We start from the raw sequence: 15477 nt of genomic DNA on the forward strand, positions 1-15477 counted from the left end.
TCTTCTCCTCTCCTCTCCTCTCTGCTTCTATCATCCTTTCAATTTGTCTCTTGTTTCTTTTACTCTGTTTGTTTTCTGAGACAGGGCCTTATGAGGTAGCCTAGGCTGGCCTTGAGCTTCCCATGCCCCTGTTATTGCCACCCCAGCATTGAGATTGTAGGCCTGAGTCTGTTGTTGGTGTCCTCTCTCACTTTGTTCTTTTTTGCTTTAGTTTTTTTGCCATTGTGTCACAGAGGGAGGAGGCTCATCCTGTCTATTATGATTCCTAATACATATCTCATAGAATAAGCATCAAATCATGTCCCTCTTCCTTTGCAGGAGGTTCTCTGAGCTCTATAAAAAACATTTTGAAACCATAATTCCAGAATTATGAAATCAAGGACAATCACTGGCCAATCAGGGACTTTTTTCATAACAGCTCATGACCTACCTTTTGCATATCTAACACAGAAAGGTTAGTCTAGTGACTGGCCCAATGAGACAAGAGGCCATGTCTACAAATCCTACTTTTGCAACACCTAGAAATTGAAAGCATCTGGAATGAAGTTTTACCTTATTCTTGACAATCAGCCAGGTACAGAAATAATTGCTATAGATTAGAGAGCTGTAATGATGGAAACAATTGGCATCAACAAGGTCAAAGTTTGAACACTGATGGATCAGTGGAAAGCAAGCATTTTGCTATATTTTCAATACCATCATTTTAATGAATTGTTTTTGTTTATCAACAAGATGTCCCACTGGACATGGATGGAATAGGAATTGGTTTTGCTATTAGGAAGGGATGGCTCAAGAGTTGAAGTATGATTTCTGCTCTTCCAGAGGATATGAGTTCTCAGTACCCATTCCAGCCAGGTCATAAGCACTAGGTCTGTGGTGCCTTCAATTCCCTGAGGTGTCCTACCAGTCTTGAGAACCACATTTTGAAGAGTAAATTCAAATGTAAACCAAGTTTCTTTATATATAAGATTAAGTTTTACATAAACATACTAAATATGTTAAATATTTTAAAAGTTAAAGTCTATAGAGATCAAGTGAGTTAGTCCCTTATGGGATAAATACTTAGAACAAATCCCAGTGCGCATTAAATATATCATATATAGTATAATGCATTTAGTTATCTATACACTTATCTGCCTATTATCTACATTTCTCTCTCTGTCTTTCTTTCTCTGTTTCTCCCTCTCTCATCTATCTACCTATGTACCTATCATCTAGCTGTCATCTATCTATCTCTATGATGTCTATTTCTTATCTACCTACATATTGTGAAGTCTATTTATTATTCTATCTATCATCTATTGAGTGCTTTATATGGAGTATTAAAATAAAAGAAGGAAACTGAGATATAAAACTTAAATTTGGAGAAATGAAGGAAAACATATGAAGTATCCTGAAAAAGAAACAAGATTAAAATACTATATTGAAGGGTATGTAGAGAAGCTGTGATATCTTTCTTTGAAAAAAAGCCAAGGAGAAAGCATAATTCCCTGAGAGGAAAGAAATAAATTGTGTCCAGATAATAAAGATACCTATCAGTTTTGCATGTGGATGAAACTGACTCATAGGACATTTTAATGGAGAACCCAAATTCATTATTTGAAGTATTAGTGATTTTACTAAGTTTATTTATAGTATTCTAAGGTATTTAAAAAATTCAAGACAATTTAAAAATGAATTAAAATAATGGAAGATAATTTTAATTATAGTATGGAATTATTTTAATATTACCAAAAAAGTCCTCTTTTTCTTAGTTGATAGCTGTACCTTCCAAAAGGACTCAAACAAGATGACTCTTTGTTTGATATTATGGAGTGACAGGTGTATCTAAAAGAAATCCCTTTCCAAACTGAACACCTTTAGTTCACTCAGTGACCATTACAGAATATTGGATTCCAACTTAGCTATTATTCTGATTATTTTGTGTTAAGATTTGATAGTGCGTTCAATTCATGATCTCGATTCTGAGTAGTTATTGTCTTTGAAATATTGGGTTTGTTCTTTTATTGACAACTATTCTTGACTTTTTCCAAGCTGTATATGATAACTTATCCTAGATTTCCTTGACCTATGTTTTTTTTCCTATAATTATGTTTTTTTTTTTTTAAGTCTGTTTTCCTTGTAATTCTTTTGGCTCATTCTATAGGAAAATGTCACTTCAGAGTCACTGAGTAGAAAGTCAGAAATGTGTTGGCTCCTGTAAGAAAACAGAGAAGCACAGTTCCAGGTAGAATGTTAAATGTGGAAGACAATTAGTAATACTTAGAATTAATAAATGAGGAGAATAAGCCATTCTTTCAAAGAACTTGTAGAAATTCTTTGTTCCCTTTGAAGAACACATCCTGTTCTTTAACTCACCTTGTTTGGCTGAGGTTCAGGTAACAAATTAGATATGGGTGAAAGTGCCCATCCATGGTCTTCAAGGTGACAAAGTGACATTGTTTCCCTGGGTCTTATAAAGGCTGTGTCTGAAGTTCCTCTAGCATCAAGGGAGAGAGAGAGACACCATGGCTGCCTCCAGGATTCTTCTGGTCCTACTCTCTATAGCCCTGTTGGCCCTGACCTCAGCTCAAAGGGTCAATGAAGGTAAGAGGGGAAATGAGGTTGAAATTCATGGAAAAGGGTAGAGTTGAGCTACTTCTTTTAAGAAATCAATATCCAGATAGTTGGTCAATCAAAGGGAGGCCATATTAGTTCCTATATCAATTTTTTAACTGGTGACAAAAATATGTGTCTGAAAATGTCAGTGTATGTTCTAAACTAGCATCTTTAGAGTGTACACATTTACTATTTGGACATCCATGTATTTTTCACATCCATGCTCTGTATGAATAAGGTGTAAATGTTATAACTCACCTGGATATTTTGTTTCCTTGCCAACAAATATTTGAACATTTAGAACTATTGAGAATTTTTATTAAATATTCATGGTTAATAAAAATTTAATTTATTGATTCTTCTATTGATTTGCAATGCCATTTTCTTCCCATGCAGAGTATTACAGTTCAATTAAGTACAGAGTTCTAGTTAGAATATTTATTTATCAAAATCTGAGCAATTTTTGAATGAAAATATGTCTTAGAATGTTAGCAAAATTTGGATACCTCACAATACTCAAAACAATATGTTGTTGAACAAAAATGAATTTCTTGTTAATGTGTGATTAAAGAAAGTTCTACTTTCCCTTAATGCCTTGAGTGAAAGCAGGAGGCAAAATTGGAATATTCAAAAAATGAAGCTCTGGGGTGTGTTTGGTGGGATGAGTTCTTCATTAAAAATGGGTGGAATATATAACTTAAGGCATGATGGGGAATATGGATAGCCATGAAAGGCCATAATAGAGAGTAAATAATTATGGCATTAGAGAGTTGAAAAGACTTGTATTTGATTAAGGGGGTTTTGGTTAGCTCCCTGAAATAAGCCATCATTGTTTGGAGAGCTTGTCTTCTGGGAAAAAGACTTTACTTCTGGGTAGTAAAGTCTTGTTAATATAAACAATGAGTTGCAAGGCTACCAGATAGTTTGATTCTCAAGTTGTTTCTGATGTTGTTCAGGGAGTCACATCATCAAGCATGGTAGTACACCATAAAGGAAGAAATACAATTGATTGACTTCTTCTTGATTTATATTCAGCCCATAAAGAAGACGAGGCTTCTACTTTGGGAAATGATGGCTTATTGTATTGGAACTACATATACATGTGTATTGTATATAATATGTATCTTAATTTCCCTCGCAATCTCTTTGGTCTTTTCATAACTTCTTACGACTTATACAAGTGCATAGCTGGACTATATTGGGTCAAATAATATACTTATTATATTTCTCTTTTACAATCCTAGATGATGAAGCTTCTCAAGAGCAAGGTCAGTCCGCATTTAAGGCTATGCTTCACTTTCCTTCAGAACATAACACAGTTTAATTTTTGTTTACTTTTTTGTCATTTAGAAGTTCTAAAATTGGGTTTAGGAAGTTTCAAAAAGCAAAAGAGCAAAAACTCCCAATGTTTTAGTAGTGCTAAATCATGGTATTAGACACAAGCCAGCCTTTTATATCATGTCTCTTGTGTTGGTGAGATAGTGTCTGGATATCAGCAGAATACATGTACACCATTCATTTTTAAATGCTTTTCTCTAAGTGGTCTCACAGACCAAAGTTAACAATGGAATAATAGAAGTCTCTTGTGAAGAGGAAAGGTTTTATTTCACTTATGCTTCCATATGCTTCCGGTTATGCATCCATTACAGAGGGAAGTCAAGGCAGAAACTCAAGCAGGGCAAGGATGTAAGTGCAGGCAGTAATTCTGAGGCTGAGAAGGAGCATGGCTTACTGGCTTGCTCTTTAAGGCCTTCTCAATCTTCTTTCTTATATACCACATGGCCAGATATTCAAGGCTACACTGCTCATCATTGGCTGAACCATTCCCAAGCAATCACTTATCAAGACAATGCCCTGTGGTATTGTCTGCCTATAGCAGGATCCTATGGAGGCATTTTTTAATTGAGGTTTATTTCTCTCAGATGACTTTAGCTGCATTAAGTTGACATAATACTAGCTAGAAAAGCATATCCTTCATTTGAATCGTGAGTACATATGTAATTTATTTAAATATTATAGTTATCCAATCATTAAATATTTCACTACAGGCATGGGAGAATCAAATAAGAGGAATTAATGTACAAGTTTTTATTCCTTAGAAGACAGAGGCAGATGGTTCATAGGTCTAATGCATGACTGGGCTATAGAGTGAGTTTAAGTCTAGTCCAAACAATTTAGCAACTGAAAGGGAAAGGAGATTTGGGCCAGTGGTAGAGCACCTGCTTATTGTGCATTAGACTCTAGGTTCAATCCATAACAGTAAACAATGAAAACCATGTAGCCATTTGTCTTCAGCATGTTCCTTGAATTGTTATTGATCGTTCCAGCATTAGACTCTAGGTTCAATCCATAACAGTAAACAAAACCCTTTGAAAACCATGTAGCCATTTGTCTTCAGCATGTTCCTTGAATTGTTAATGATCATTCCACTCATTTTTTTAATGCAATTTTAAACTCCTTTGTGCATGGGTATTGTTCTTTCTTCACAGATGCCCTTGAAGCAGAAGACTCCAACCAACAACGTGAGATATTTCAGCTTCAATTAAGTTATTTGGAGTTATTCTGAATGATGTCTATCAATTTCTGGATTACTGATCTAGTATAAAGTACCTCTAATTTATTAGATTAAAAAAAACCTCATGCCTAACCTTTAAAAATCTCCTCTCTCCACTATCCTACTATTTAGTTATTAGCTCCACATTGTAAAAAGGTTCAAAAATCAAAAGATGCAAAACAAAAATTATAACAGCAGCAAAATGAGAAAGATAAAGAAACAACTCTTTCCCCCTCTCCTTTCTTTGGCTGTCCTTGGAATGACACACCTATTTCAGGTTTTCTAAAAGAAATGTTCTGATTATTTACCTTTGCAACAGCTAAATGGATCATGGTTAGTATACTTAAGGTACCCAGAATCTAATAGATGGTGAAGCTAGTGCATAAGCATTCAATGTTAAGGAACTAGGCATAGAGAATTCGAGATCTCAGAGTATAGGAGGAAAGACCTCATACAAAAGATGGTATAACCCACAGCCAAATCTATGCTTGTATTCTAGTCAATAATACATCCCTTAGTCTTAGAATGTTAAAATCCTATATAATCAAGCTGAATTAGTATCAGGGTGTGAAAGATATCACACATGGCAAATCAATTATATACCCATCCTTTAAGCAACAGGCATGTTGTGTAACAACATCTTTTAAACAACATTTTTATATTCTGATTTCTCTTAGGCACTGATAAATATGATAGAACACAGGAGCTTTCATATGTATCATGCTAAGTTCATGTTCTGGATAGATGGTGCTGTATAAAAATAACAGGTGTATCAAAAGATAGGGGAAAATAAATTTGGGACAGAGAAGCAAAATGGTTCTCACTAAGTAATTATACACACACAAGCAAGATCCATTTGTCCATATTCTTGTACGTATTGGACCTAATCACTATTTAATACAATCTATCAAAGTAAAACAACTTCTCACTAAATTGCTCATGATGATTCTGTTTTTGATTTTCTGTATGTGTCTTCTGTTTCCCCAAAAGATGCTGATATACATTCAGGGCTAAAGAAAATAAAGACCCATCTTCAAGATCAACTAAATCAGCATGGTAAGGTGGACATCAAGTCCAAGAAAGGAAAGAATGGCCAACGTGGTAAACGAAGCCCTGATGATGATGACAGCTTGGAAGTCCTGGATCGTCAGAGTGGAAGTCAACAAGGAAAAGGTGGCCAAGGAGGCCGTGGTCACAGTGAGCTTAAAGGCCAGAATGGAAAAGGTGGCCAGAAAGGCAAGAAAGGAAAAGGTGGCCAGAAAAGCCAGAAAAGCAAAGGAGGCCAGAAAAGCCAGAAAGGAAAAGGTGGCCAGAAAAAAAAGCGAGGAAAAGGTGGCCAGAGAAACGAGCAGGGTCAGTACAACAGCAGTCCCAATGACTATGAAAGGGAGAGCCAGCTAAAGGTGGTCTCCAATGATTCCCTTGAGGCTCATTAAATTCTATCCTTTAGTAAATTTCTCTTTCAATTCCCCAGCTTTTAGCATTTCTCTGAGTCTTGCACCGTCTCTTCCTGTCTTTCCCAGCTCTGTTCTTGTCATTCTCACCACCTTGTATCTACGTATAGAAAGCCCCTCTTTCTCACAGCACCAAGTGTTTCCTCTGCCCTGTCTGAATTTCTTTTATTATCAGATTAATTTGATGTGTTCCTAAGTTTTTTCTCTCTTTAATCATCTCCCCTTCTTTTTCTTCTTTCTTTTCCCCTCCTCCTGATCGCTTCCTTTTCTTCTCTTTTCTATCTTTTCTCTTGCTTAATACCATCCTTCCTTCTTTCCTTCCTCCCTCCCTCCCCCCCTCCCTCCTTCCTTCCTTCCTTCCTTCCTTCCTTCCTTCCTTCCTTCCTTCCTTCCTTTTTCTTTCTGTTTCTTTCTTTTTATTGAGACAGGGCCTCACTTTGTAGCCCAGCCTTGCCTGGAATTCTGTAGACAGTCCCCAAGTTTGCCTTACATTCAGTGATCTTCCTGTCTCATTATTCTGAGTGCTATTACAGGCATGTGCCACCATGTCCATCAATATAATGTATTTTAATAAGACTACTGGATGTTGAAGGTATCAGACACATGTTTAGGACTATTTGATTTCTAAAGTCATTTTCTTTGTTTCAGAGGATGTTCAAGAAGTCTCCCAGGAGTAAATCATTTGGCCTTTCCTCAAGTTCAAAGCATCAATAAAATCAGCAGCATAAATACCTTGGCTCCTGTTTTTCTTCTAAGATTATGGTTCTCCATCCTGATCTGTGCCCTGGAGATGTTAGGAATTTGATAGTGGATTAACATGTGTTTGAGAGCAAAGGATAATATTCTTGGACCAAATTATCACTATACAAGCTTTCCTTAGTTCGAGCAGAACTTACATTGCAAACTTTGCTGAAAATATTTCAATGCTCAAGTATTATTGTTCCATATTTCTGGGTATCTTGGGTTTGACAGCGTCCCAAGGACTACCAGGAGCAAGGGAAAAGGCCTGCAACAAAGTCTTCCTTATACCTTTCAGAAAAGAATGAGCTTTATTTACATTTTGCAATTCTAGTGTCCAGAACTGTAACATTTATCTAAAGTCTAGAAAAAGTAGAAAATAAGTAAAAATAAAACTCAATAAGATATAACATATTTGTGTGGTTGGAGCACCTTCTACTTCCCTCCAGTTTTAGGAACTTAGTTACACCATAGAAAATGTTATGAGAGGAAATTCACTTATCAGATACCTTTCATAAATAATCATAGAAGGATCATTTTATATTTCCCATTCTACCTCTCAAGCTTATAAGTGGGGGGGAGAGAGAGAGAGAGAAAGAGAGAGAAAGAAAGAGAGAGAAAGAGAGAGAGAAAAAGAGAGAGAGAAAGAGAGAGAGAGAAGGAGAGAGAGAGAGAGAGAGAAAGAATCAAGCTGAGTAGATCCAAGCCTCTTTCAACTGGTGGGCTCAATATAGTCAAGGTAAGGCCTAGACCTTCTTCACTTTTCTGACTGTAGAAATATGTGGAATACAAGTGGTCCAGAATCTAGAAGATAAAAATGAAGACTTCAGTAGCCTACATCAAAATCCTAAACATCTCACTTTCAGCATTAGTGTTAATGAGAAAGTTAACCTGGGATCTGAGCAGAACAGCCTGAATACCTGGATTTTTCTACTCTGGTCAACTCTGTTCACTCTGCGGGTATCCCCGGGGAGGTACATGATGCAAAATATATGAAACAATAAACTAGAGTATAGAAACATTTGAAAACTAACATTGGAGAGGATGAAAGGAAAAAGTTGTTTGCATATGTTGCAAGAAGTCTAGTAGCCTCTACCCTGATATTTCCAAATTATCCACGAAAACATTTATCTAAAGTCTAGAAAAAATAGAAAATAAGTGAAAATAAAACTTAATAAACTCTGTAACCTCAGACAAAAAAGGATGGATATTAATTTCCTATGAAGTGATTTCCTGCATATTTGGACAATGTGGATTACATAGTGAAGGTCATATCCAAATCAACACTGCCTTAAGTAACACAAGGCTGGAAATTAGGCAGGACATTCACAAACAAACCGGTTCACATCACACCTTTCTTTGTTTTTAGAGCAAGATGCCAAATTTTGGCCTTGGTTGCTTAAAGCTGATCATCTTTCGATTATTTCTTCTGCTAGGAGTTCTATTTTCCATCTCTTTTCTTCTTTACATCAAGCTATCTTTTAGTCCCATAGAGAAACTTGCAGTCTGCTCACATTACAACAAATTTCTCAATTAGCAGATTCTATTGGTCTTTACACACAACTTTACAGTATCACCAAGTTCATATGCCAGTTTGAAATGCTGGCAAAGATACCTGACTATACTTCTTCTTCCACAATCTTCTCATTGTCAATAAAATTAAGAACAAACTCCAACTTAATCTACTGTTCACAGATATTTATCAGTATGGAACGGTTTTCCATTTCTGGTCCATGTCTCTCCATCCCTATTGAAACAGCAAGATGTGTATGTAAAATTAGCTGTGCATTCATTTTTGATTTTCCCAGATCCTCCAGTCTAGATTACATGACAGCTCTCGGTTAGCACAGTTTCTCCCACTCCAGACACCACCTCTTTTTGTAACATATTAACTCTTCCGGGACAAGGTCTTATATAACCCAGGTAGTTCTGAACTTGATATGTAGCCAAGAGTGACCTTGAACTTTTGAGCTTCCTTACTTTTCCTCTCCCCTTTTAAAATTATTATTAATCATTCCATTCATTTACATCTCAAATGATATCCCACTTCTTGGTTATTTCCTCCACCAACCCCCCATCCCATATTATCCCACTTACTGGTTACCCCTCTCCAATCCCCATCCCACATCTACCCTTCCCTATCACTTTTGCCTGTGCTCCCCCACCAACCTACACTCTCCTGCTCCACCACTCAGCATCCCCCTACTCTGGGACATCAAACCTCCTCAAGACCAAGAGTCTCTCCTCCAGCTGCTGTCCAGCAAGGCCATCTTCTGCTACATATGTATCTAGAGCCATGGATCTGTCTAGGTACACTCCTTGATTGGTGGGCTAGTCTCCAGGAGAACTGGGTGGTCTGGCCAGCCTACGTTGTTTCTCCAGTGGGGTTGCAATCCCCCTCCACTCCTCTAGCCTTTCTGCCAGCTTCCTCACCAGGTTCCCTGAGTTCAGTCTGATGGTTACCTCCAAGCATCCGCATCTGCATTGGTCAGTTGCTGGCTGGACCTCCCCAGGAACTGCCGTAATTGTTCCTGTCCACAAGTGCCTCTTGACCAGGGCAACAGTGTTGGATTTGGTGTCTGCAGACATGATGTATCCTCAGGTAGGGCTGTTCCTTGATTTGCCTTTCCTTCAGTCTCTCTTCCACTTTTTGTCCCTGTTCTTCCTTTGGACAGGAACATTTCTGGGTTAAAAAACTCTGAGATGGGTGGGTGGCCCCTTCCCTCTACCAGGGGCCATGTTGTCTCCACAGGTTCTATCTACCCTTCTTTGTGCATTATGGTTAAAGTCAATCCCATTGGGTCCTGGGAGCCTCATGCTTATCTGGTGTCTGGTACCACCCAGTGGCTATCCCTAGTTCCTCATCCCCCTGGTACGTAATTTTATTCAAGTTTTTTGACCCTCTGTACCTCTCTCATGTCTTCTCCAGATTGTGATACTGTCACCCTCATTTTCTCCTCTTCCTTTCTCCATCCCTTGTCCCCCTCTCCTTCCATCTCCCACAATTGTTCTTTTCCCCCATCAATGCAAGACTGGAGCATCCCCCCCCCTGGTCTTCCTTCCTGCTACTCTCCATATGGTCTGTAGGTTGTATCATAGGCACTGTGAGCTTTTGGGCAAGTATCCACTTATTTGTGAGTACATACTATGTTTGTTCTTTTGTGTCTGGGTTACCTCACTCAGGATGACATTATTTAGTCCCATCCATTTGCCAGCAAATTTCATGAAGTTGTTTTTAATAGCTGTATAGTACTTCACTGAGTATATGTACCACATTTTCTGTATCCATTGTTCTGTTGAGGGACATCTGAGTTGTTTCTAGCTTCTGGCTATTATAAATAAGGCTGCTATGAACATAGTGGAGCATGTTCCCTTGTTATATGTTGGAGTATCATTTGGGAATATGCCAAGGACTAGTATAACTGGGTCATCATGTTGAACTATTTCCGATTTTCTCAGGAGCCATTAGACTGATTTCCAAAGTAGTTTTAATAGCTTGCAGTCGCACCAGCAATGGAGAAAAGTTCCTCTTCCTTCACACCCTCTCCAATATCTGCTGTCACCTGTATTTTTGATCACAGCAATTCTGACTGGTGTGAGGTGAAATCTTAGGGTCATTTTGATTTGCCTTTCCCTGATGACTAAAGATGTTGAATATTTCTTTTGAGTGTTTCTTAACCATTTGAGATTCCTCGCTTGAGAATTCTCTACTTAGTTCTGTACTCCACTTTAAAGTAGGGTTATTTGGTTCTCTGGAGTCTGTCTTCTTGAGTTCTTCATATATTTTGGATATAGGCCCTCTACTGGATGTAGGGGTTGATAAATATCTTTTCCCAATCGGTGGATTGCCATTTTGTCCTATTGACAGTGTCCCTTGCTTTACAGAAGTCTTTCAATTTTATGAGGTCTCATTTGTCGATTGTTGCTCTTAAAGAATAAGCCATTGGTGTTCTGTTCAGGAAGTTTTCTCCTATGCCCAAGTGTTCGAGGCTCTTCCCCACTTTCTCTTCAGTGTATCTGGTTTTATGTGGAGGTCCTTGATCCACTTGACTTGAACTTTCTACAAGGAGATAGGTATAGATAAATTTGCATTCTTCTACATGAAGGCCATCAGTTGAACCAACACCATGTGTTGAAAATGCTGTCTTTTCTGCTGAATGGTTTTAACTACTTTGTCAAAGACCAAGTGACCATACATGAGTGGATTTACTTCTGGGTCTTCAATTCTATTCCATTAATCCACTTGCCTTGTTCTGTACCAATACCATTTATTTTTTTAAAATCACTATTGCTCTATAGTATAGCTTGAGGTCAGGGATGGTGTTTTCCCCCAGAAGTTTTTTTTTACTCTTGAGAATAGTTTTTGCTATCCTACATTTTTTTGCTATTTTAAATGAATTTGAAAATTGCTCTTTCTAAGTCTATGAAGAATTGAGTTGGAATTTTGATGGGGATTGGATTGAATCTGTAGATTGTTTTTGGCAAGATGGCCATTTTTACTATATTAATCCTGCCAATCGATGAGCATTGGAGATCTTTCCATCTTCTAAGGGCTTCGATTACTTTCTTCAGAGACTTGAAGTTCTTGTCATACAGATTTTTCACTTGTTTAGTCAAAGTCACACAATATATTTTATATTATTTGTGACTATTATGAAGGGTTGTTTCCCTAATTTCTTTCTCATCCTTTTTATCCTTTGAGTAGAGGAAGGCTACTGATTTGTTTGAGTTAATTTTGTATCTAGCCACTTTGCTGAAGTTGTTTATCAGTTGTAGACATTCTTTGGTAGAACCTCTGGAGTTGTTTATGTATACTATCATATCATTTGCTAATAGTGATATCTTGACTTCCTCCTTCTCAATTTGTATCTCTTTGATCTCTCTTTGTTGTCTTAATTGCTCTGACTAGAACTTCAAGTAGTACATTGAATACATAGGGAGAGAGTAGGCATTCTTATGTAGTTCCTGATTTTAATGGGATTGCTTTGAGCTTCTCCCCATTTAGTCTGATGTTGGCTATTGGTTTGCTGTATATTGCTTTAATTATATTTAGATATGCACCATGAATTCCTGATTTCTCCAATACTTTTAACATGTTGGGTGTTGTATTTTGTCAAAGGTTTTTTTCTGCATCTAATGAGATGGTCATGTGTTTTTTTTTTTCTTTGAATTTGTTTATATAGTGGATTGCATTGATGGATTTCTATAAATTGTACCATGTCTGCATCCCTGGGATGAACCCTACTTGATCATGGTGGTCATTTGATGTGCTCTTGGATTCGGTTTGCAAGAATTCTTTTGAGTATATTTGCACTGATATTCATAAGGGAAATTGGTCTTTATTCTTTTTCTTTGTATGCTCTTTTTGTGCTTTAGGTATCAGTGTAATTGTGGCTTCATAGAAAGAATTGGGTAGTGTTCTTTCTGTTTCTATTTTATGGAATAGTTTGAGAAGTATTGGTATTAGATCTTCTTTGAAGGTGTGATAGAATTCTGCAATAAGACCATCTGGTCTCTGGGCTTCTTTTTAATTCAGAGACATTTAATGTTGGCATCTATTTCCTTGGGGGTTATGGGTCTGTTTAGATGGTTTATCTGCTTCATGATTTAACTTTGGTACCTGGTATATGTCTAGACAATCATCCATTTCATGCAGGTTTTCTAGTTTTGTTGAGTATAGACTTTAGTAGTCAGATCTGATTCTATTTTTAATTTCCTCAGATTTTGTTGTTATATCTCCCTTTTTGTTAATTTAGATACTGTCTCTGTGCCCTCTCGTTAGTCTGGCTAAGGGTTTGTCTACCTTGTTGATTTTCTCTAAGAACCATCTCCTGGTTTTGTTGATTCTTTGTATAGTTCTTTTTGTTTCTACTTGGTTGATTTCAGACCTGAGTTTGAATATTTCCTGCTGTCTACTCTTCTTGGGTTTATTTGTTTATTTTTGTTCTAGAGCTATCAGGTGTGCTGTAAAGCTGCTAGGGTATGCTCTCTCCAGTTTCCTTTTAGAGGCACTCAGAGCTATGAGTTTTCCTCTTATCACTGTTTTCATTGTGTCCCATAAGTCTGGGTATGTTGTGCTTTCCTTTTCATTGAATTCTAAAATGTCTTTAATTTCTTTCTTTATTTCTTCCCTGACCATGCTATCATTGAGTAGACAGTTGATCAGCTTCCATGTGTATGTGGGCTTTCTGTTGTTTTTGTTGGTATTGAAGACTAGCCTTATTCCTTGGTGGTCCCATAGGATACATGGGATTAATTCAATGCTCTTGTATGTGTTGAGGTATCACTTGATTTTTGAGAAGGTACCATGAGGTGGTGATAAGACAGTATATTCTTTTGTTTTAGGGTGAAATGTTCTGTACATATCTGTTAAATCCATGTGGTTTATAACTTCTTTTAGTTTCACTGTGCCTATATGTTATTTCTATTTCCATGATCTGTTCATTGGTGAGAGTTCAGTGTTGAAATCTCCTACTATTATTGTGTGAGGTTCAACATGTGTTACAAGTTTTAGGAGCATTTCTTTCTCTCAAATGTGAGTGTTGAATGTTTTGAGATAGGAGGTTTTTGCTTTTTGTACTTTTCTTTACTGTTATGTCTATGTATTCTATCTTCTGTTGCTGAGATTCTCTCTTCTATCTCTTGAATTCTGTTGATGATACATGGACCTGTGACTACTGATAATCTTTTCAAGATTTTCCATCTCCTGGTTTGTCTCCCTTTGAGTTTTCTTTAATGATTCTACTTCCCATCCTGGACGGTTTTGTTCAATTCCTTTATCTGTTTGTTTGCATTCTCCTGTATTTATTTAAGGGATTTATGCATTTCTTCTTTAAGGGCTTCTACTTGTTTATTTGTTTTTCATTAAAGTTTATTGTTTTTCATTAATGGGAATTATTTATGTCCTTTTTAAAGTCCTCTAACATCATCATGGAATTAGATTTTAGATCTGTATCTTGTTTTAAGGGTGTGTTTGGGTATCCAGGACTTGCTGTGGTGAGAGAACTGGGTTCTGATGTTGCCAACCCAACTTGGTTTTTGTTCTTATGTTCTTAGCCTTGCCTCTTGCCATCTGGTTATTTCTGGTATTATCTGGCCTTCTTGTCTCTTACTGGAGTGTGTCCTTCCTTGTGATCCTGTAATCCTTGGAAATAGAGCTGCAACTGGGGTGTTGGCTGTGTGGGATCAATCCTGTGCAGGGACCCTATTCCCAGCCTGCACAGGTGGGGACCAGAGAGTGCCTGGGTCTCAGGCTATGGGGGGAATCTGCTTCTCCAGGTCACAGGGGTCCCAATATGATGGGTCTCAGGGCAGGGTTTAAGGTCTCACCTAAATAAAGCTGGATGTGTTTGAATTCATGAGGGGTCGAGCTGTAACTGAGATGTGTGCTTTGTGGTATTGGGTCTAGCACTGGGTCTCTGCTTCCATCCAGTACAGGTGGGCTTGACTCTGCCTTTCAAGTGCTGGGGTAACAAGTGAGTGTCAGCACATGTAGCTAAAACACTTCCTTTTTCTTTCTTAGAGTTGTCATGATTATGTCTAAGCACTGTCTTCTATTGAGTCCTGTATTCCTAATAACAATAACAGTGTTTTTCATCCCTAGTACTGACAAGAGGTCTCTGTCAGAGGGATTATTTAGAAACATCTAAGATTCAGGGCCATTAGAGATGGTTCAAAGCTTAAAGGCACCCATTGCTCTTGCAGAGAACCCAAGTTTGGTTTTCAGTAACTATGTCAGGTGGCTCCCAACCACCTATAACTATAGTTCCAATGGATCAAACACAATCTTCTATCCCTCATGAATATGTGAACTCACATGTATATGTAAATACATATATATATGCATTAATAAAAATAAAAACAACTCTTAAAATGAAAATAAAAACCATGCTGATCTATATACATTTGGCTATAAAAGCTTAATTATATAATTCTAACTGATTGCCTATCTTTCTGATCTAAGGTAGAATTACCTTATAATCACGGAAATGAATAGCTTGGAATAAAATTTCACAGTTGGACATCTTTTTTTTTAACATTTGAAAACATATTTTAGTTAAATAGAATTTAATCACATTCTTGTTCCCCTTTTGTACCACCACTCCTCCCATAGAACCCCCTTCAATACCTACA

At 37.3% G+C, this 15477-nt stretch overlaps 1 protein-coding gene across 1 annotated transcript; it reads left to right on the forward strand.

The window, feature by feature from the left end:
* The first annotated feature begins 2507 nt into the window (after nucleotides 1-2507).
* On the forward strand, nucleotides 2508-7283 carry LOC116098363 (oleosin-B4-like). The gene is made up of 5 exons (XM_031381005.1): nucleotides 2508-2586; nucleotides 3843-3866; nucleotides 5088-5120; nucleotides 6143-6505; nucleotides 7255-7283. Exons 1-5 carry the CDS (start codon nucleotides 2508-2510, stop codon nucleotides 7281-7283), a joined length of 528 nt encoding a protein of 175 aa, XP_031236865.1.
* Nucleotides 7284-15477: the final 8194 nt, after the last annotated feature.

Source organism: Mastomys coucha, unplaced genomic scaffold, assembly GCF_008632895.1.
Source record: "Mastomys coucha isolate ucsf_1 unplaced genomic scaffold, UCSF_Mcou_1 pScaffold20, whole genome shotgun sequence".
NCBI classification, from domain to species: domain Eukaryota; kingdom Metazoa; phylum Chordata; class Mammalia; order Rodentia; family Muridae; genus Mastomys; species Mastomys coucha.

Bases quoted from the DNA above. Each gene is read 5' to 3' on its own strand.
- LOC116098363 (XM_031381005.1), top strand. From the start codon at position 2,508: ATGGCTGCCTCCAGGATTCTTCTGGTCCTACTCTCTATAGCCCTGTTG. The intron at 5,121-6,142 runs GTGAGATATTTC...TTTCCCCAAAAG, and splicing joins AGAAGACTCCAACCAACAAC to ATGCTGATATACATTCAGGG. The intron at 6,506-7,254 runs GTCAGTACAACA...TCTTTGTTTCAG, and splicing joins TGGCCAGAGAAACGAGCAGG to AGGATGTTCAAGAAGTCTCC.